We start from the raw sequence: 24,382 nt of genomic DNA on the forward strand, positions 1-24,382 counted from the left end.
CAGAGACCGAGTTCACCGAGTCTCCAGCCTTCTAGTTCCCATGTTATTTTTTCTTTTAAATAGTCTTTCTTGTATTTTTTAATTTATTTTAATATTTATTAATATATTTTGTCATTTAAAACTCTGAAATAATTCGAATAGGGCTTCGAAAACTCTTCCTCAAAGTAAGAAATTTGTTTTATATATTTTCATGTAAAGTAAAGAAAAAAGATTATCAAGTGCTCATTTTAACATATATCGTAGTATTAGTAATAATCTAAAATAATAAAAAAATTATGACATTAAGGTTTAAACTTTTTTTTGTGTGTATTTTTTCGTTAAAGCTTCATTCAGATGGGGGCGTAAAGAATTAAGAATTCCATTGCTGTCGAGTTTGGGATAAGTGTCGACCAATCAGAGCGAAGCTAAAACGAAGTGGCCTTCTACAGAAGATTTCGCTGTTACAAAACAAGCAGAGCATCACGGGAAATCAATCGAGCAGAAGAGCATGGGAAAATTGCAGACACATTCACGCATGCGCAAATTTAGCTTCTCTCATTGGCCACGGCTTACACCCCGTTCTCGCAAGTGTGAACAGAATTGGCTTATTTTATGCCCTTATGACTACGCCCCTATGGCCTTTATGCCGCCGTCTGAACGTAGCCTAAAGTTAGACTTAATGATGCTTGTGGGACAGTTCCTTTTGAATCTCATCCATCCAGATGAAATGTAACTCAAAAGTATTAATAAAAATGCATTGCTTTTAACCATTATACTAGTGAAGAATTCTCAGTTGTGCATTTCACTTTTTAGTTTTAATTATTGTCTGGTTTATATAAAAATACTCTTCCAAAATAAAGCAAAGAAATTAAAGTTAACATGACTTTCAATCCCTTGGATGGACAGTTAGGGAAAACAATTTTTTTCAGAAACAAGAATATCAGCTACAGCTATACAAAAGTGTCAAGGAAATATCCTTAGGAGCAATGAAAGGAGACATTGTTAAAAATGCAGATTTAAGACACGAACTGTTTAAAGGAAAAGGTAAACTTAAAGAAACATTGCATTATATGCCTATTATATAGAATTCATCACATCATGTGCTTTATGCTATAATGTTAGAATTGTATTAATAAAATACCTTTTTAAATCCAGTGTAAATCGTTACTCAATGGTTTCATTTTTCAACATTTTAAGAAAACTACCGTATTTCTTTCCATATTTTCCCACTTCTTTATTAATTTTATCACCCAAAAGTCCAGGTCCAGAGAGTAAAATGATGTCAATAATTTAATCTAAAAGTTGTGATTACAGTAAGAACATAGCAAATTAAAGTAGTCGTGGACAAACTATAGGGAACTATCACAAAATTATTATTTTAAAAGAAGCTTATATTCCAATAAGAATACACAGTAAAATTATTAACATTGCAGTGTCTAATAAGATATCTTCATTTCTAGTTTCATGTAGCTTGAATGTTGTTCATTTTGTTGTACTTCTTGGGCCTCAAAACAGCCATGAATAATTAAAGAAGGTTAATGAATGTACACACGACACAGCAAAAATTTAGACTGAATGTGAATTCGATTTTATTTTGCTGTGATAGTTAATTCTTGTAGTAGACTGGCATAAAGTTCCATATTTAAAATGAAAAGGTTTGATGAGACTTTTGCAGGTAGTTCATGAAGGTTTATCTTTATAGGTAATTTGTGAAGATGAAACAATTACTATATGTATGATTCCATTTTAAAATTTAGGGGAGCTTGTTTTTTAAGTAAGGGAAAAAATTGAAGAAGGGAAAAATTATGTGGGTATTTTAAAAATTTTCAGGACTTGCTACTAGAAAAGTAAAGGTAAAAGTATGGTGAAATGAATTAAGTGCTTTTATAAGATTTGTTTGTGGAATGAACAGGTCATTCTGAGTTTAATATTTCTTTTTAAAACTCTACCTTATATATGATGCAGATACATTTTTCTCATATGTGTTTTTTTTTCGTATACTTTGTGGAAGGCTTACTTTTGTAATGCTCTCAGCTATTTCATTATAATTTGTAATATATGAGTAAAATAGTTTATTTACTCACACTTAATTTGATTACTAATTCATCGTGTTTTGATGAGAGAATTTGTTCAGTTTGATCAGAGAAACTAAAATTTGACTCTTGAATTTCAAGGGAAAACTTGCACCAGAAAGAGAGAGACATGTTAATTTATAAATCTGAAGCAATCAGACCAAAAAGTATTCAGTATGAATGTGTTTCTTAAAACAATGTAGTATGATTTAATGGTAATATATTTCTTTTTAGGATGTTGTTTTTATGGCTCAGACTATCGAAAAGCTGTTTGTTGAAAAGATGCAAGATTTGCCCAAAGAGGTATTGTATTATAGCAGTATAACAACAAAATATACATAATATCCTGCTACCTCTCTTTTAAAAAAGTAGATGAATAAATAAAGGAAATACGAAATAATTAATTCAACAAAAATTTTGGTGTATCATATTTCACTGGAAATATCCATTTGGACCGGGATGGTGTTTGATGTCTGTAGATGTAGAGAGATGTATGTATGTATGTATATATCTTGCATAAAGAGGTAATGTAGCAGTTCTTTTTCTGCAGAGGCAAAAAAATATAAAGTACCGTATTTGACGGCATATAAGACGAACCCTTATTTAGGCCACACATAAGGAAAACAAGTTTCAATAGTCAGTACCACAATAACTTAAAATGTGGTTTCTTTTAGTTCTCAGGTTTCGTAAAAGCCAAATAAACAATCATTGAATGCAATTACCAAACATATTTTTATTAAGGAAAATTAACAAACGTCAAGCTATTTTGAACATGACATGTAAATTTTAATAATGAATAAATGAATGAACGACAAGCAATCATACATAATACAAAATAAAGCAAAAACAACAAAAAACACAGATTCAAGGAAAAAGTTGCTTATCATGAAATTCGACTTTAATCACTTTCAAAACCATAAAAATCCTTTTCACTATGATCATCATCGAAAACAAGAATATCGTCATCGCTAGTATCACCTTCTTCGAATAATGCGTCGTCTTCTGTTCCATCAAGAGCATTACTGATTCCGCACTTCTTAAAGGACTTAACAATTACTTTAGCCTTTACGTCCTCCCAAGATCTTTTTACTCACTCGCACACTTGTGAAATAGAGGGCCGCTTCATTCTACCTGAGGGTGTGAGGGCATTATGTGGCTCTCCTATCCACTTGTTCCATTGTTCTCGCACTTTTTCCTTAAATGCAGGGTTCGTACAGTCCCTAAAAGTGCTTAATTTTTTCAAAAGTGATTTTTGGTCCTTAAAAGTCCTTAATTTTGGCCAAAATGAATAAATGATCCTTAATTTTACTCATTTGACATTTCTTATCATTTCTAATGATTGCCATTCTAAGTGTGAATTATGATTTCTCATGAATATGGAATTAAAATTACACGGCTCTTAACCAATCTTTTGATGGATTTGCGTTGCAAACGATTAAAAAAAAAAAAAAATTAACTACCCGAACGAAAGTATCGGTGTCTGATTGGCTATTCACGCAATCTTTCGAAACAGGTGTTATGAATAAATTTAGGCAGATTGTGACGAAAACACGAAGCCGGAATTTTTTTTTAGAGGCGAAAGTGATGATGAAGGGGCTCGAGAAAAAAAAAGGGGGGGGGTCTGAAAATATTTTCCAAAATTAGAGCAATCCCAACCTGGAAAGCAACAACCCTTCCGATGCCAATAGAAACGAGATGCCTGGAAAGTGCATTTTCAATAAACTGTGGCTTCATCAAGCTGACTACAAAGACTGGATATTGATGGATAGCAATCCTTAAATGTGGTCTTTGTCTGAAACAAATTGAAATTTCTAGAATGGGAGAGTCAGCGCTGAAAATTCACATGAAAATTAAGTTTTGTTTTATCATTTCAATTTGTTTTTACACGGTTTTGCTTAACTTAATTTCTGTGTTTGTTTCAATTAAGCCATAAATTAATTTTTTATCACCTTCTACGGAGTTTATTCTCTTTTGCACATACTATATGTATGGGATATCGGGATTATGAGTTTATTTCTGCAGAGGGTCTGTTATCGATTTTGCGGGAAATCTGTTGGCTCCATTTCAATTTTAGGTCGCGAAGGGCAAATTCGACATCAGCTTCGAGCTTTAGCGCTTTTTGGCGACAGATATTTCGCGCATGCGCAAAATAATTATGGCAGATGTAGGAAAAGTTATGTCTGTCTATACCTTTATCCGGACTAAAAATAGCATTCAGTATTGAAAGTTAACCTGTGTCCTTCACGTATGAGATGCAGGTAACTTTTTTGAGACCAAATTTAGGAAAAAAAGTGTTTCTTATATGCCATCAAATACGGTAATTCTATAAAACTAATAATACCAGCCATTGCCTTATCCTTTTTTCAAATGAGTAGGATTAGTAAATGCTTCAGCGCTAAAATTCTGTATTGTTTTTAGTGGTAGTTCTGATTCTGATCTACATTTCTTGTCGAACGATGAATTTGTTGAATAATTTGAATTTATTAAATATCTATGCTGCGAATCAGGGAATGTTTAGAAAGTCATCTGATTGATACAAAATGTTTTTCAATTATAAAAAAAAAATATTAAGATTTCTTATATTTTTGTATGATGTGTGTCTTGACATCTCGTACTATATGATAATTGTTGTGAAAATGTAAAATCCATACCAAAACTGTGCAAGAATTATGTAAAAGAAATAACAAGTATGCTTATGCATCTTTTTCTTTCTTTCTTTCTTTTTTTCTTCAACATAAGAAAATGAAATCCAGAACTCTCACTAAATCAAAAGTGCCCATCTTCTCTCATACATATATTCTGATGTGTGATCCCATTATAGGCTACAGGAGTTGGACAAAAATATGGAAACACCTTTAAAAAAACATGTTTCTTTGCTTAATATGGTGTAGGAAACCCGTTGGCATCCAAAACAGCTTGCAAGCTTCTCGGAATGGATAAATACAGTTCCTGTATGTTTGCCAAGGGAATATTATACCATTCTTCCTGTGGTATAATATTCCCTTGGCAAGTTCAGATAACGATGTTGGCGGGGGATAACGAGAACACACTTTCCGTTCCAATGTAGACCACAAAGGTTCGATAATATTCAGGTCTGGTGACTGTGGTGACCAGGGAAGATGGGACAACTCATCCTCGTGCTCAGAAAACCAGTCCTGGACAATGGGAGCTGTGTGAACAGGGGCTTTGTCGTCTTGGAAGACACCATCACCATCGGGGATGAAAGTTTGTACCATGGGATGAACTTGATCGGCCAAAATGTTCACATGAGTCTTGGCAGTCATGTGCCCTGACACATTTATCATGGGGCTAGCAGAGAACCACGATATGGCTGCCCAAACCATAACAGAACCCCCGCTATGTTTCACTCTTGGCAACAAGCAGTCTGTATTATAGGCTTGAGATGGCATTCTCCAGACGTAAACTCGGCCAGAAGTTGGAAACAATGTGAAAGAAGACTCGTCAGACCATATTACTCGCTTCCACTGCTCTATAGTCCAGGCTTTATGACTTAAACACCACCTTTTCCTGTTATGGGCATTAGCATCACTGTTGAGTGGCTCCTCAATTGCAGCACGGCCAGCAATTCCCTGTTTATGAAGCTCCCTTCTAATTGTTTTGGGACTCACAGGGTTCGGTAACACAACATTCAAATATGCTTTCAAACTTTTCAAATATGCGGAATAAATCTTCGATACAGTACCTCTTGAAACACCAAACACCTCGGCTACCTTGCTTACGGAAGCACCTACCATACAAAAGCTCCAACAATTTGCCCACATTCGAAGTCTGTTAACTCTGACATAATGCAACGACAATCTCACATTAACAGTTCTCCGACAAGAACTGAACTGTTTAGCACATTTACGAAGTTGTATAGGTGGCGTCAGTAGTCAAAAACGCCAGCGCCACCTACATATTTCATTAAAATCAATCTTTTTTTTCAAACATGCATTTCACAAGGTGTTTCCATATTTTTGTCCATCCACTGTATGTATTCTAAATTTTATGCTTAGTTGAGATGACTATATAAAAAACGTTTATCTGAAATATATCCTACTACACAAAAATGCAGCATCCATAAAGTAAGCATGACAGTCATCCTAATTTTGTATAGTAGCTGTGATTTCCATCAAAATATTAAAAATCCAATTGAAATTAATCCTCCTTTCCACTTGGAGTTTGGGAGGTAGGTTTAATACCAAAGTATGCAGCAAATTGCCATTTTGGAAAAGCTAGTTTTGGTGATAGCACCAGTTAAATAAAGTCATACACGAATGGTCAGCATCTTTTCACTGATTTTTGCAGTGAATCCCTGAAGTGTGGAATTTGACTGTTTGCAAAGTTATGAATGTTAGCACCAGTTAAATAAAGTCATACATGAATGGTCAGCATCTTTTCACTGATTTTTGCAGTGAATCCCTGAAGTGTGGAACCTGACTGTTTGCAAAGTTATGAATGTTAGTCTCAAAATAAACAAAATTCTAAAAGATATTTTCAGCCTATGTTTGGAATGCATTTCTAGTAATCTGCATACAAATTGCCAAAATGTGCTACACTAGAAGACAACGCTTTTAAAAAATTGAGAGAATGAGCATTTTAATACACTATAATGTCTTTCATGATGCATCTTATTTCACTTGATTTCTCATTTTACAAAATCATTGTTAAACATATTTGTGGTTCTAATGTTACATCTGGTATGGGAAAAGATCTGCATTTAGAATTATTAATCTTTTAAGATGTATTTAACTTTTTATTTGTTTTAAAACACTTTTAGAGTTGGTTTATTTAAAATACTTGTTTTAATAAATGTTTTTAAATTTTGAGATTTTACTTATTTTAACTGCAAATTATTCTTTATTTTTAACTATTCATTGGGACTTTTTGTTTCATATCATTTGTGTAAAAATCATGTTTTATTATTCCTCTAAATTTATTAAGCATCTGGTTTTCAACATGAGTTGGCTCCTCATTTTAAACTTTGCAATGTGAGGAATCCTTTCATATAATCTTTTGAAAGTAGCTCTTTATTCTTATTAATTAATGTTATTAAATTTGTATGTTTTTTACAAGTAAATGCTGTTATTTGTTATCTTTAATACTTTTTAGTCTGTTTGAAAAATCAAATTCTCTGAACAGTTTTCTGTTTGGTATTTTGAGATTTTACTTATTTTAACTGCAAATTATTCTTTATTTTTAACTATTCATTGGGACTTTTTGTTTCATATCATTTGTGTAAAAATCATGTTTTATTATTCCTCTAAATTTATTAAGCATCTGGTTTTCAACATGAGTTGGCTCCTCATTTTAAACTTTGCAATGTGAGGAATCCTTTCATATAATCTTTTGAAAGTAGCTCTTTATTCTTATTCATTAATGTTATTAAATTTGTATGTTTTTCACAAGTAAATGCTGTTATTTGTTATCTTTAATACTTTTTAGTCTGTTTGAAAAATCAAATTCTCTGAACAGTTTTCTGTTTGGTACTGTTTGTTTGTAATTTGAAGTACTCATAATTAAAACAGGTTGAATCAATTTCTCTCACTTTGCCTTCATCAGAGCTGCCAACTCTCCCGATTTAGGTGGGAGACTTCCGATTTTTGTCCGCTTTCTCGCCAACCCGATTTACAATATATTTCTCCCGACTTTTTCTTAACTAATTTTTTAGAAGCAAAATCACAAATTCTAATTGCACAAAAATTTGATTTTAAAAAATTGGATGACTGCATATGATGCATCATCTACACAGTTGCTTTTAATATTTGGCATTAAATTGTTTAATTCTTATGTGACCTCATTCAAAAATATTCAGCCTGTTTTTTTGTTTCCCATAGCAAAGTACTGGCTCTGCTAAAGCCTGTTTCTGAAAGAGAGGGAAAAGTTAGGAATCTTGTTCAGTAGGAACTTTTTAGGGTGCATATTTTCCACAGACGACTTTTAAATAAATAATAAAAAACATGAGAACATTTTATTCATACAGTACTGTATTTAAATAATGGAAATGGATATATGCACAATTATTATTTCATCATTTAACATTAGCTGCTTGAACTGGTTATTTACCATGGATTTTATTTTAAAAAGTGAATTTTGAATTAAAAATAAGTGGCATTTTTAACAAATTAAACACCTTTTGCATCCAAATATGCACAGCTTGTATTAACCTAACAACCCACTTAAATTAGTTTGAGTGCCTTATGATTCGAGGATATGTATTCTAAAATAAATAAATTTGATGTATAATTGAATGAAGTAATGATTTTATTGGTACATAAAACTTTCCACATGGACCATATGTATCCTAATGAATATAAACAACTTATGGTCTAAAAACAGGTGTAAAATAAAATATGTTTTATGAATATATTACATCATATAAAGAAACATTATTATATCAGAGTTGCCAACTCTCCCGATTTTCGACCGCTCTCCCGCCAACGTGATTTACAATATATTTCTACTGACTTTTTCTTATTCTTAAAATTTCTCATGATTTTTATGGAATTTGGCTTAATACTTTGTTATATGAACAAACAACAAAAAAAAAAAAAAGTGATTTTTGACGTCTGAAAGCAATTTAATTTTCTCTACATTATATCTAAAACAAAACCTTGCAAATTAGGTAACTTCTGCTTCAGGTCAGGTCATAACATTAGACTTCAAGTTTCGTATTAATGAAAGTACATTACTTGACCTGATAATATCCTTTTAGAGCTTTAAGTAATGTGGTAGTGCTTGTCCCGAGAGTACTTCTGCTTTGGGACTGAGAGCATATACGTATCCAGAAATGTCATTCTCCAGTTCTCCAATAGGCATCGAGCTCCACTGCGTGTCATCTGGCATATATTAGCCAATGAGGACAAAGCAAGCTGTAATTTGGATGTTCTTTAGTTATTTTGTTCATCTTGTCCTGAGTTGTGTGAGTACATATGCCTTCAAGAAATAGTTTTAGAAATTATCATCTTTTGTTATGTCTGTGAGAAAAGGGAAATACTCGTGTACGTTTCAAAAATCGTACACAGTTGACTTTCCTTCCATTATTTCCTCAAGGAAATGTAATAAATTTGCAATGTGTAACGCCTGTCGTTGCGATTTTTCGATTTCGCATGTGAGAAGGGCGATGTTCTCAAACATGTGCGTACACAAGGACAACATAAGTTGGTTTTGGGGGGGGGAAACGAAAAATCAAATTTTCTTTCGAAACAAAGGACCAAAAAGTTCAGAATGTCTGTTCTCTGCCTTTTTACTGGAGCACAACCTGCCACTGAATGTATTGGATCACGCTGCAGCTTTATTTAGGAAAATGTTTCCCGATAGTGAAATCGCTAAGAAATACTAAAGTGTAAGAACGAAAACAGGAGCAATTGTTAAAGAAATGGGTTTGAAAAATTAATCTTCAGTTATTGATTGCATTAAAACAGCTCCATTCTGCCTCTCTACGGATGGAAGCAATAATACCGATTCAAAACTGTATCCAATTGTTGTTTCTTTTTTTAATACAGAGTCTTCAGAAATTGAGTGCAGTTTACTTTCTGTCCCCACTTTAGAAGGACATTCGACAGGCTTTAATATAGTACAGCTAATTATTAAAACTTTAAAAGAAAGTGCAGTTCCTCTGGCACTTGGTGTCGGTAATGCACCAGTAATGGTAGGCTTAAAGACTGGTGTTTGAAGCATCGTAAGAAAGGAAAATTCAGATTTGCGGATTATGAGATGCACCAGTCACCTCTTAAATTTAGCAGCTGAAAAAAGGGCAGCTTCTTTACCAATAAATGTAGATGAACACATTGTTTATAGTAGTTATTATTGTTATCTTTAAAGGAGTTCTAAAAGGAAGGAAAAATTTAAACAGTTCCAACAGCTGCATAATACTGAAATGAGAAAAATTTTGAAACCTGTGTGTACACTCTGGCTGTCTTTAAAGAAATGCTTATCTAGAATCCTCGATCAATGGAACCCACTTCTTGCATTTTTTAAAGAAGTAAATGCTTTGAGAGTTACGATAAAATACTCTATTGAAAGTTATAAAATACGTAAAGTAAATGGAGATATACTTACTACTTCCATTGTTAAAAATAGGTTTGAGAAAAATAATTTCTGCACCATTCAGCAATTCAAATGGCAGTTCTCAAAATAATACTGCAAAATATAAGCGTAAAGCTGATACAAATTTCTCTCAAAATAAAAAAAATTGCTCAACACACAAAACATTTGACGATTACTGTAAGTTTATCTTTTGAAGAACGAATATTTATGTTTTTTTCTTCGGACCTTAACAAAGCTTTTTGCTTTTTTTTACAATTCATTTTGCCATCATTCGATGTTCTTAACACAGTTCTACAAAGCAGAATTCCATTAAATTCATGTTTTGCAATCAATGATTTATGATCTGTTTAAAGACATTTTATCAAAGTTCGTAAAACCTGTATGTGTTTTGTCTTGTAATTCTATATATGATGTGATTTATGGTGAAATAGAAAATCAGAAGAAGACAAAAATAAGTTTTATCTTCATGTTAGAAGTTATTCTGTCGAGTATATGATTACATACTACATAAATTTCCAGTCATCGATGAAGTGATTTTGCATGCTAAAGTTTCTGCTCTAGCAAATGCATCTTTTTCTGATATAAGGTACTTTTTTAACAGATTTCCTGTGTTACTTCATTTATTCATGAGAGATGATGATATTGATGTTGCCACTGATAAACATTGCAGTCGCAATTTTGCAGTTTATAATTAGAAAACTTAAATGAAGTTATGAAATCATAGAGGATTGACACCCAGTGGTGTTTAATTGGAAAACTGAAAGGTGCTGATGGAATTTTAAAATATAGTGAACTGTTTAGAATTATGTTGGCCATCTTGACAGTTCCCCATAGTAATGCAGAGTGTGAGAGGATTTTTCAGTGTTGCAAAAATGAGGACTAAATTTAGGTCTAATATTAGTAATGACACATTAGAAAAACTTTTATTAGCGAAAACAGGCTTACATGGCAATTGCTATGAACAAAATTATGAAGTTTCTTTTTTAAGCAAAATCTACCACTGTTCATACATAATGTTTGTACAAAAACTGATTAAAGTGTCTTCTTCCCCCCCCCTCTTAAACGATGCAAGTAATAAAAATGCTTTTTTATGTGTAAGGTATTTTTGTGTTGCTTGCATTTATGAATTAGTAACTATTTAAAGTTAATTCATTATTAAAAACTATATTTTTATCATTTAAAAAGTAGTTTTAACATTGTGAAAAATCTCTTGATTTCTTAAAAAAAAAATCTCCTGATTTTTGAGTGTCATAGGTTGGCAAGTATGCTTTATCCATTACACTTCTCAAGCTGTATTTATATAACATCATCATTTACCAACTGCATGGTATTTCTTCCAGAGTTGAGATGTCCCTCAAAATTATATAGATTTAGTTGAAATTTTTGTGGCAGCTTTTGAATATTTCAGTACTTATTTTGTTTGTTTACATAACTAATTTTATATTGCTTTTCTTTTTGTTAGGAAATTGAAATTCCAATGCCTGCAATTAGAACACCTGGTGGGAAAGGGAAAGGGAAAAAAGGAAAGGGCGCTGGACGGCCAAAAGGTTTGTTATTTACAAAATAGGAATTATGAAAATGCTCTAAAAGGTTTCATATAGAAAATTTTTGGAAAGGGTAATTTAATGTAATACATTTAAAATTTGGTTATTGACTTAAATATTGATTTACTTATTCACTTCTGTCACTAGCTGCAGTTGGGGCTGTGAACACTCCACTTAATTCAAAGTTGACATCACCTGTTCCTGCTGGAGCAAAAAATTGTGTTTCTCCTGTCTCAAGTTCACCTTTGACCCCAGTGCCCCCTTCCACGCGGACAACTACTCCATTTACTATTCCAGGAAGTACAAATACGCCAACAACTCTGTCAGCATCTCCATCAGCATCTCCCCCTACTTTAAGGCATTCCAGTTATTCATCAAGTGATACTCATCACCATGCTCCTCATTCTAGGGCTGCAGCATCTGCAGCTGAAAACCAGAAAGCACCTGCCAGAACTCCTGATCCTGTGGTTACTACAGCTCCCACAAAGGTAAATTATTGTGTAGCAAGTATAATGAGAAATGTTTTTCTTTATTGTTAACTATCCATATAGTTTAATCATAGTACTTAATTTTAATATGGTACTGCTTTGTCATTTGACAGTAGAATGTAGTACTTCTCAAAATGTTATTAACCCTCTGAGCTGCGTGACCAGCTTTATCCGGTCATGAGATCTTTTGTCACTTGATACAAACTTATAACTTAAGATATTTTACTTTCTTACTTTCTTTAATAATGTAAATGCAATCTTAATGAATGTAAGTTTATGAAAATAGAGGCTAAAATAAGTAATTATATAAATTTAGCTAATAAATGCAGCATAAATACCGATCTTCATGACAAATCCAAAACCTGTGCCACTCAGAGGGTTAAGTATATCTTTTAAGCCATTTTTTTACTTCCTTGTACGAAGTAAAAAGGAAGTATTGTAATCATGAAAAGTTTCAGGCAGCATATTTAAATGAAAATGCCGCTTTCGAATGCAATTTAACTATGTTTTTGCGTGATATCTGTACGTAAGGACAGAATAAAAGACTCTTTTCCTCCAAAAAAATCATGAAACTGCTTTAAAATGAATTCTGAAGAGAATTTTTCATGGTGTCTGTACGAACGTATGTATGTATCTCGCATAACTAAAAAACGAGTAGCCTCAGAACGTTGAAATTTTGTATATAGGACTACTATAATATGTAGTTGTGCACCTCGTATTATGGTTACAATCGGTCGTGCTAAACGTATATAAATATATTTATAAATTGTTTAATAAGAATAAATTCAATTTAATTAAATTTAATTTAAATAAAAATTCAATTAAATAATTCTTTGCGCCATTGCTGCAAGGAATGAAATTTAAATTTAAACAAATTAAAATTAAAATTTTAACAAACACGTATGAAAGTAAAAAAGCAAATTTAAAGCCAAAATTAAAATAGCAAATTTAAAGCCAAGAAATTTTTTAAAAAAATACTTAAAATATGTGTAAACATATAAAAGATTTAATTCTCGAACTAATCTACAATATCATTTAAATTCAGAAGCATAAGCAAATCAAGTGCAAAACCAATCCATGAAAATAAATTCACTAATTTAGCAAATTAAAATTAATCCAAACAATTTTTTTTTAAATGCATAAGTGAATGAATGACTGTTGAGCAGGCAGAAGACAGACTTATCAAGGGAAGGTTGCCTCCAAACCTAACTCTCCAATCATTCAATTCGTGTTTCGTCATTCATGTAGGCTGGGATAAAAGTCAAAACTAAAAGTAAAAAGTGAAGAATGTCCAAAAAGAAATACCAATAAAGTGGTACCCTTAGAAATTAGCATTTAAGAATTAAAGTTCTAAAAGGAAAATACTAATGAAGTTTTTTGAGAAACAAGAAAGTAAAGTCAAGTATTAAACTTTTTTTTTAAAAAAATTAATATTTTATAAAAAATAATCTAGAAACCAATGTATTTTAGAAACCCCTGTCTACAGAAACGAATATGCATATCACGCCCGACACGAATATGCATATCAATAAAAAGAAACTAAAAAAGAACTATACATAATCCATATAAACCAATAAGAAACAAAAAGAACTAATTCACAATTTTTAAAAAACAAATATATAATATAATTTCATATCTAGAAAATACTTAAAGCAAGTAAATAGTACGTTTTAATTCTAACTTATCTACTATATGAGCGTTGGGGTAAGCAAAAGTGTTTTTATAGAGAAGTAAATGTGTTCTTTAAATTAGTTATATAGATGGCACTTATGTAGGTAAAGTTGAGTGCCAAGCTGCTATCTTTGTTATATTAAAAATTTTTTGCAAACATTAATTAAAATATAAAATAAATCTAGAAAAAATAAAATTAAATTAAAAATCCTAAAGGTATGTAATTCAAGTTTTAATTTTAACGATCAATTATTTAGGGAGTTAAGCCAATCAAGTTTGCTGGAAGTAAAATAGAGTAAAGTGGTATTGTGAATTAAGAAATGTAAACTGTTCGTACTGAAATAGAAGATTTAAAGGAAGAAATAATAAAGCTAATTAATGTTCAAGTTGACAGCCAAGTACCACCAAAATTTATTAATTTATATATTAAAAAGGCAGGCATTAACTTTACTTTATAATTTTTTGGCTCTTTTTGATGTGATAACATTACCTTAAACCTTAGCTATAGGGTAATGAAGGATATAGAAGAGTAAAGAAATTATTTGTAAATTTTTATTGTAAATAAATTTGTAAATATGTATATTTAATCAATACTGTATTCTTACCTTTTACTAATAAAGGGCCAACTCTTTTCAAAAGTCTCAATTATAGCCCGAATTGAGTGATTTTAATCTTCTTCTAATTTTCCATACTTTACCCAGTATTTAGTTAAGCTTTGATATACTAGTTGAAATCAAGTTCATTAAACTTACAATATTTTCTTTCATTAAATTTAACTTCTTTAAGGAATTTTTGAGAATTTTCTGGGATTTTTTTTTTTTTTTTTTTTACTTTGTTTCAAAAAATTTTGGAAAATTTTTAGACATTTTAAATATTGCTTTAAAACTTAAATTTTAAAACATTTCATTTTTACTTCATGACTTTAATTTTTTGCATTACAATATTTACATAATTTTTCAACAGAACACACATTTCACATTACAAACAGTTTACATTTCTTAATTCACAATAACACTTTACTCTATTTTACTTCCAGCAAACTTGATTGGCTTAACTCCCTAAATAATTGATCGTTAAAATTTAAACTTGAATTACATACCTTTAGGATTTTTAATTTAATTTAATTTTTTCTAGATTTATTTTATATTTTAATTAATGTTTGCAAAAAATTTTAAATATAACAAAGATAGCAGCTTGGCACTCAACTTTACCTACATAAGTGCCATGTATATATGCCAATAATTTGAAGAACACATTTACTTCTCTATAAAAACACTTTTGCTTACTCCAATGCTCATATAGTAGATAAGTTAGAATGAAAACGTACTATTTACTTGCTTTAAGTATTTTTTTAAAATTTTTTATATAGTATTTAAGTATTTTCTAGATATGAAATTATATTATATATTTGTTTTTTAAAAATTGTGAATTAGTTCTTTTTGTTTCTTATTGGTTTATATGGATTATGTATAGTTCTTTTTTAGTTTCTTTTTATTGATATGCATATTCGTGTTGGGGGTGATATGCATATTCATTTCTGTAGACAGGGGTTTGTAAAATACATTGGTTTCTAGATTATTTTTTATAAAAAATTAATTTTTTAAAAAAAAGTTTAATACTTGACTTTACTTGCTTGTTTCTCAAAAAACTTCATTAGTATTTTTGTTTTAGAACTTTAATTCTTAAATGCTAATTTCTAAGGGTACCACTTTATTGGTATTTCTTTTTGGACATTCTTCACTTTTTACTTTTGGTTTTGACTTTTACCTTTGCCTACATGAATGACGAAACACGAATTGAATGATTGGAGAGTTAGGTTTGGAGGCAACTTCCCCTTGATAAGTCTGTCTCCTGCCTGCTCAACAGTCATTCATTCACACATGCATTGTTAAAAAAATTGTTTGGATTAATTTTAATTTGCTAAATTAGTGAATTTATTTTTATGGTCTGGTTTTGCACTTGAGTTGCTTATGCTTCTGAATTTAAATGATATTGTAAATTAGTTCGAGAATTAAATCTTTTATATGTTTATACATTTTTTTAAATATTTAAAAAAAATTTTTTTTGGCTTTAAATTTGCTTTTTTACTTTTATACGTGTTTGTTAAAATTTAAATTTAAATTTTTTAAAATATATTTATATATATATCCACTCTGTTACCCGGCTCAGTGATCTCAGTTTCTTTACTCGTATATGTTTGTAAATTGTACATTTTTTGCTTTAAAAATGATTGAATTATGTTGTTCTTATCTTCCGTTTAAGGTTTTTATGCCTTTAGTAAATCTGTATGCAATATTTTTAGAATCATCAATATTTTAACATTGTTTAAGTGCCGCTAAGCCTAATAATTTTTTTGATGGCAACCATTGCTTGTTACATTTGAAACAGCAGAGTAGTGGATTTGTTGCCAGTCTAGAGAAACGTAGCTTCGCAACAACAAAGATAATGTCTTCATTTATTATTGCGAATTAAATCATGCTTAATCCTCTCTGAAATTTTTTCGAAGAAATAAGTGTTACTTCGTAATTTTTAATGCAGATATTTTGAGTTTTTATGTATTTTTGCCTTGTCGCGAAGTGAGAACTGAATTAATTGAATGAGAAATACTCAATCGTCTGTGAAAAACTGTTTCTTTTTTGTTTTGTTTGCTTAATTTCTTTTATACATCATTCTAGCTTTATTATAGTATTTGAATAGAACATGTGGCAACAATTAGATAATTTTTTAAATGATATAAATTTTGTGCATTCTGAGTTATAGTATGAACGAAATATAATACTGTTAAGTGAACCTACTGTTAAGTGAACCGGAGTGTCGCTATGGTAAACAAATAAAATGAATTTTAAGGAATGCATTTATTCTATTGTGGATTATGCACTGTCGGCCAAGTAGATTTAATTCAATCCAATAAGTTTAAACGAAATGTGCGTATAATTTAATATTCCAATTGTGGAGGTCATGTGGTGTACACATCAGAATTTTTTTAAAGATTATAGTGATATTTATTCTTTGTGGCTCGTGATTAGAAGCTTTTTAACTTCAATTTTTTTTTTTAATTTAAATAAAGATTTTTAGGGCCTTTCACAACATTCATTTAGAGAAAAATCTGGTTAAGTTAGACTGTTGAAGAAGAAATTGAAATAAAAGTAAAAATAATGAAATACACAGAGAATGAGAGTTAAAGGTATATTATGAATGTTGCCTATGGAATTTTTAAAGTATTCCTCTTTAACTGGACTTTCGGGACTTAAATATCTTTTTTATAGTTATGATTGGAATATTAAGGATGCATTTTTTTGTGAGGAGGTATCTTAAAAATTAATCTTATTTCCATCCCAGTTCACAGAACGTTTAGCAAAGTACTGAAATTTCACAGCTAGTTTATTTTTTTAGTATAGGTTATAAATAAATTTTATATTATGTATGAGAAAGACCTTTTAATGTTTAGTTAAGTTATAAATGAGATCTATATCTGAAAATATTTTTAAGGTAGATTTATGTATATGAGTCCTGATGAATAGCACAGATATGCTAATGATGATTTCGCAGTAGCTACAGATTTCCTTAATATTAAGTGATGTATTGCTCATGGTACATTATTCTTTAGCTGCCTTTTGTAATTGTTCTGACAGTCAAGTGTTTGAAGCCTAATGCTTTCCAAATTTTAGATGGCATCTGCCATTCTCGGTGCGCATAATTATTTCTACTTTTTAGTTTCCATTCTATTTCTTCTTGAGACATTAAAAGTCTCAGCTGAAATATCTGTTTATATGAATGATCATATGTGAAAGAACATGAAAACTTTACTTAAAATGCATCTGTTCACAATTTGTGAAGAATAAGTAGCTGTGCCAACCAATTGCTTATACTGTGCCAGTTTGTTTATGAGTGTAAGGATTTTGATCCTCAATAAATTTAATTATGAATTATCATTATAAGGACTTTTAAAACTTGCTAGTAAGTGAGGTGTTTATATTTTATGATTCCCATAACCTAGTAATCGTATGCGGGGGGTACTTATCTTTTGCCTGATATTGCAGTTGCAAGAACTTAACTTCTCTCAAGAATAAAATGCAACGTTGTAAAATGTTTTCTGATTCTTTTATTGAATTTTTATTGCTATCCTTCTCCTTCAACTTTTAATGTGCATTTCTTTGAAATTAAAACTAAACTCAGTGGCATAAACAGTCCTAATGGGCCAAGGCCTGCTGTGCTCCGAAATCTGCTTTCTTGACCGTGGGCCCCGGGATGCGTAAGCATTTGTCCTGAACAAGTGGTCAACTTGTCACAGGACCCCCAGTGTTTAGTCCCCAAGTGAACTTGGTATTCATTTTATCGGGCCAAGGGTTGGAAATCAAAGGGTGAAAAACTGAGTTGACCTTGCCCAGCCCGATGTTCGAACCTCGGATCTGTGGTGCTGCTGCGCGATGTGCTAGCCACTGCCCCACCGCGCCTCAAATTTATAATTTAGTATACCACAAATTCTTTTTTGGTCTTTTCAATTAAAATTTAGTGCAGTTTCAAGTTAAATATTGTGCATGTGTGTATATATATATTGTGTACTCTTTATTATATGAGTGCAGATTATTCATTCATGGTGGTGCCCATTATTATGTAATTAATCAACTACTGTTGATCGAAGTTGTCAGAATTCACTGACGTATGCAGGTTCTATTTATATAACTGATTTAAAAAACAAGAACACAATTCATTTACCTTTTCTGATGCAGCATTGAATCTGACATGATGTTCACCACAATTCTATTCCTTGACATCACATTTTATTTACATAAAACATTCGAAAGGAAAAAAATTAATATTTAAATACATTTTCTTGTACAGCGTCTCTTTTTCTCTCATGGCTGTACGAATCAATTTATCCATCCATCACACGGATTCGAAAACGAACTATCTACTGGTTACAACAACAACAAAAAGTTGTAATTTCGCTCACTAAGGAACCCCTGGCGCCCTCTAGCGAGGGAAAGACGCTTTAGATGAACATTTAACATCATGTACAACCTCACTGCTGCTAATGAGGGTGTGTAAGGAAACAACAAACAGTTAATGATGGTTATATTTTTACTAACAAATGCTACCAGTTTAATTCAGCCAAGGTGTTATATCGTCAGTAAAACAACTTTACCATTCTGTTGTTCTACTAACTCTTACTGAGGAAGATGATGACTTTTTGAAGTTTTAGGAAAAGTTTGCTCTGTTGCATGTGATATACGAAGTAGCAAAACTTGGTCGAAAATAAACACAATAATAATGTTTCAATCAGGAAAAAGAGTCTTCTTAATATAGAAATTGGAAATTTATCCATTTATGAATAAGTCAAGGCAATAACTGAAATTGTACACGGGGAAAAAAATAAAAATGTCAAATTATTCAAAAATACAAAAGACATTGAGGAATGGTTTGAAAATGATTCGACTGAGCTAGGCTTACAGTGCTTAAGTAATGCAGATATTGTTTCTGTTATCATAAGAGCAGAATATGAAGAGAGTGATAGTGAAATTGCATTCGAAGAAGATAGAAAGATAATTAGTCCAAAGGCAATTATGTTTCTCAAAGTTAATAACTCCAATAATGATCCAAATAGTCAGAAATTACAGGTATAGAAGGTCATATGGGAAGTTCGCTATATATAAATATGTACTTCTTCAAGTTTATACTAATATTCTAAGTTCAAATTATATTGAGAGAGATGTAAGTTTGCGTATGTAAGCTGAAAAGCAATAAATATTTCATAATGTGAAAGTTCAAATTATATTGGGAGAGATGTAAGTTTGCTTTGTAAGCTGAAAAGAAGTATTTAATAATGTAAATTTCTTTCACCCAGAGCCAATTTGACAATTTATGAAATGTATAAACATAAGAATACAAATAGAAATAATGTAAAATGCCTGTAAAAGTATTAAAACACATAACAAAGTGGAATAAGGCAAAGTGGAATATTTGCTGTAAGGATACAAATGAATGGTGAATTAAATACCACAGCAATAAACTAGAAAATATCTGTTATTGGGAGGGGGAGATAAAAGCAAAGTGAAATGAAAATTAACAAAATAAGTGGACATATTTCATCAGGGGTGGAATATGCACAAATTAACTAGCTGTGTTTTTAACCTCTCATTTCATTCAGAAGGGGGTGGGAGACATAAAGTGGATAAACTGATTTTAAAAGTACTAAAAATGCAGTCATTGTTATGAAAGTTTCAGTGAAATTATTTGAAAGTTTTTTCATCCTTTGTTGTTTCAGATTATGTAGGGAGATTTTTTAAAAATGTATATAGGCACACACTCACCACCTACGCATGCACATATTTGTTCCCTACTCAGATTTCACTGAAAAAACTATTTAATGGTACATATTAGTACTACATATGTTGTCCGAGATGAGAAGACCTGTTTTAGTGCATTTCTTATTTTTGCATGCTTAAAAAAGCCCAGAGGAGTTAAATGATTTCTTATTTAAAATTTGTTATATTATTAGTTATTGATAGCATTGTGTGTTTATTCTGGTGAAAGGTGTATATGAAACATTCATTAAATTTGCTTTAATAATGGGCCATTGCTCAGTAACATTTACATCTGAGGCATTCTGTTATTAATTTTAAATGCGTATGGTTTGAAAATTGAGGTATTTATTTTATAACATTTCTTTCATGAAGGCAAAAAAGGGAGTTAAGCGGAAAGCAGATACAACAACACCAGCAAATACAGTGATAGAACCTGTAGTTCCTCCTGTTCCGCCTGATAAAGTACCAAAATTGTCCACACGTCGTGAAAGTGGGCGACCAATAAAGAAACCTTCAAAAGACTTACCTGAAACTCCTGTTTCAGTCGAGGTAAATTGTTTTTTCAGTGGATGTATTTTTCATTATTAGCACAAAATATTAAACTGGAAAAATTTTGTTCTACATGATTTATTGAATGAAATTGAATTTCGTTCATTTTTAGCCCAACAATGCAAAATTAAAAAAGAATAAGATGACAGAACAAATGAAGTATTGCCACGCACTATTAAAAGAACTATTTGCCAAGAAGCATGCGGTAAGTAGTAGTTGTGTATAGTTGCATAGTAGTTATTATGTGTTGACAATCTAAGTAGTACATGTATTAGGGGAAAAGGCAATCAAGTTACAAATTCAAGGGGTCATTTTGGAATTATAATCAAGAAAATACTTCTCACTCATAGCCTTTTGAAACTTCAGGGTGTCTGGGAGCAGAAACCTTAGTCATCTGGATGGCTCTTTGGAAATATTTCCCTATTTATTTGCCATTATTCCAAAGTTGTAACTAGTCGTCTATAAACACAAAAACCGGCTAGCTCTAAAAGTATGTATTAACAGAGCACAGGAACAGTTACAAAGAAAATATACATTAGAGCAGAACATATACACTGAAATGAATGTCACTGGATGAGCAGACCGTGCAGTGAAACAAAACATCTAACATTTAAAATAAATGTTTGAATTACGTAGATATAATAATAAAGAACCTACCCTTGTCTTGAGGTAGCTGGTAAATCGTTTGTCACCACTAGGTGGCGTTTGATAGAATAGTTTGGTTATAATCAACTAGTTCTGTTACACAGTGCAATTTATCTTTCATTTACTCTAGCATATGGCAGTTTTTAGAATATGTATTTCACATAAGTTCTCTATTTCATTCAATTTAATTAACCTAAGGATTGTGATCACATACACTTAAATTATATTATATATATTTCCAAAGTAATATATATACCAGATTTGACGACATATAAGATGCACCCTTATTTAGACGGCCACACACAAGGAAAGAAGTTTCAATAGCGTTGTTTCTTTTAGTTCTCAAATTTCGTAAAAGCCAAATAAACAATTATTGAATGCAGTTACCTTCATGTATAAGACGCGGGTAACTTTTTTGATACCAAATTTAGGGAAAAAAGTGTGTCTTATATGCCGTCAAATACAGTATATGACCAGACTTTTTTGTCTTGAGGCTTATGAACAAACACAGCAGTATGATTTTAGATTTGAACTTGAACATAGACTCCAACTATTATGGATTCTCCAAAGTTTCTACGGAAATTCATAATAAACTACGAGCTACGAAAAGTATGGGAAAAACTACGGATTTTACAGAAACAGAGTAGGAGAACAAGTACGCATAACGTAACCAACCAGTTCATCCGATGATTGGCTGAATACTTGTGTCATCATATATCACACGTTGAGTGCATTGCTGGTTTTGAAGAATAGCCAATCGTAAATCAGTAACTCCAATCGTTAATGACTTGCCAATATTTCCCCGCAACATTTGGTCTCCCAGGTTCGTTGCTGCTGTGTATTTACCTTGCCTTCAGCTCCTTTGCTTGGATTATGGCGAGAGCTTAGCGTGTGTCGTGTAAACTGGGATTCAGGTAGAAGGTTTTTTTTTTTTTTTTTTTTTTTTTTAAATAATGCTACATTGAATGAAAAAGCCAAAATTATCAAAGCAGATTCATATTCTTCAGAATTTCCATGCATTAAAGCATCCATAATTTCTGTGAATCACGCACGCTGCAGTGTATGCAACAAAGACTTCTCAGTTGCACATGGTGGAAAAGATGACTGTAAATGGCATGTTTTTTCTCAAAAACATAGAACTTGGCACTGTTGAATCTAAAGAAATTACGAATTTCTTAATAAAAGATGACGAAACAGGTCCTATAGAAGGCCGAATGCTGTTTTGCTTGATTTTTAATTGAACACAATCTACTGCTTTCTGTTTCGGATCATTCCAAAGAGCTTTTCAAAGCAATGTTTCCGGATTCTGCCAGAGCAAAAAAATTTAACTGTAATCATACCAAAACTGCCGCTATTGTGAAAACGCTTGCAGAAAGTACTATTGCCAATATTATAAAATCAGTGTGCAATACATCGTTTTCTCCAAGTACTGATGGAAGTAATGATAACAATGATAACAAACTGTATCCATTGATTATAACATATTACAGTAAAGAAAATGGAGTGATAATTACATCACTGATTTCTATTTTAGAGTGCACGAATAATACCGGAGAAGGTATTTTTAATTGTATAAATGAAAATTTTAAAAGCAAAGGTTTAGAATGGAAAAATTGCTTATCATTTTCTTCAGATAATGCTAAAAATATGATTGGAAAGTTTAAAGGTGTAGCATCCTTTATCAAAATGCATCAACCAAGTATAGTCATCCAAGGTTGTCTATGCTACTTCTTGCATATAGCTTCAAAAAAGGCTACTGAACAATTAATTGGCTCAGAAATCAAAATGTTGTTAATATATATATATATTTTTATATGGAAAAACGTTCGAAGTGGAAGTATAGCTTCAAAGTTGCTCAATGAATTTTGGGACAGAATGCAAAATCTTATAAAATTTTGAAATATTGCAGTACGAGATGGTTGTCTCTTTTAGAATTTATAACAAGGATTTTGGAACAGTGAGATGCTGTGATAATTTTTTTTTTTTTTTTTTTTTGAGATCAACCAGATAACAGTGAGAATGAAGGAGAGAGATTGCAGAACATTAAAAAATGTTACAATCACCTACCACCGAATTGTACTTGTTATTTTTGAAAAATACTTTGCCTTTGTTTATAACAGTAAATACAGTCAAAAGTCGTTAATTCGGACACCCATAATCCGGACCTCAAAGCTACAAACTTTCTGTGCATGCGTCGAGTTGACGCATGCGCATAAGACCTTTACGGCTGCGAATATGCGTGTGCACATGTGCAAAATATGTTTACGAATGCTCTTTTAATGTATAACGGACGGTATAAGCTAAGCTAAAATTATCTAATTTAGTTAATGTTGCAGATTGCGTTGTTCCTTAATCTTCGAATTGGATCCGATTATTTTTTGCAGACTGTTAGAATAATTTTATAAAAGTAAGCTTGAACTTTGGATTATGTCAAATACATTTTCCGATGCTGGAGTTCCCAAAGGATCTACAAAGCGAAAGTATGTTTCGATGTCCATCAAACAAAAAAAGGAATTGCTGCAAAAAATGGATAAAGGCATATATCCTTTGATCATCTAATCATTCCGAAATATGTTTATCAATTTCACGCTGCTCTGCGGGGGGAGGGAAACGACACAGCGCGCAATGAATTGGAAGTTGATCTGTCAGCACTATCCTTATCTTCAGAGCAGATGTTTTTATTTTATTTGGCTTATAATTCTTTACTAAATGTAGTATTTCATCTCGATGTACTCAGACTTTGATATGATTTAAATTAAATTCCTCGTCATTATAATTCACTTCTGATAGCGAAGAAAGTGACACAGAGGTTATTGAAAACGAAAAAATTTCGATTGACAAATTAGTTGGTATTCTCGACACAGCAATTATAGGACTTGAACAGCGCAACTTTGTAACTAAACAGGAAATTATGTCTGTTTATAGAATTAAAGAGAAAGTATTATCACATAAAACGAAGCAATTTAAACAATTTGCATTGAAAGAAATGTTTAATAAAGTAAACAAATAAATTTGATCCCTTTAGATCATAATTGTTCTTTATTTCATAAATTACGGTTTCATATTTTTAATTTTATAAT

At 31.4% G+C, this 24,382-nt stretch overlaps 1 protein-coding gene across 12 annotated transcripts in view; it reads left to right on the forward strand.

The window, feature by feature from the left end:
- The window catches only part of LOC118185892 (bromodomain-containing protein 3-like), a 219,197-nt gene that overhangs the window by 75,388 nt on the left and 119,427 nt on the right, over positions 1-24,382 (forward strand). For all 12 annotated transcript variants that reach the window (XM_085817974.1, XM_085817949.1, XM_085817948.1 and 9 more), the window contains 5 exons: positions 2,286-2,354; positions 11,563-11,647; positions 11,792-12,132; positions 20,481-20,657; positions 20,770-20,862. In XM_085817974.1, the coding sequence (XP_085674100.1) occupies positions 2,286-2,354; positions 11,563-11,647; positions 11,792-12,132; positions 20,481-20,657; positions 20,770-20,862 (765 nt within the window). The remainder of the gene's footprint in view (positions 1-2,285; positions 2,355-11,562; positions 11,648-11,791; positions 12,133-20,480; positions 20,658-20,769; positions 20,863-24,382) is intronic.

The sequence above is a fragment of the Stegodyphus dumicola genome, chromosome 1 (assembly GCF_044657685.1).
Source record: "Stegodyphus dumicola isolate Sdum_Otavi_A_Nest chromosome 1, ASM4465768v1".
NCBI classification, from domain to species: Eukaryota; Metazoa; Arthropoda; class Arachnida; order Araneae; family Eresidae; genus Stegodyphus; species Stegodyphus dumicola.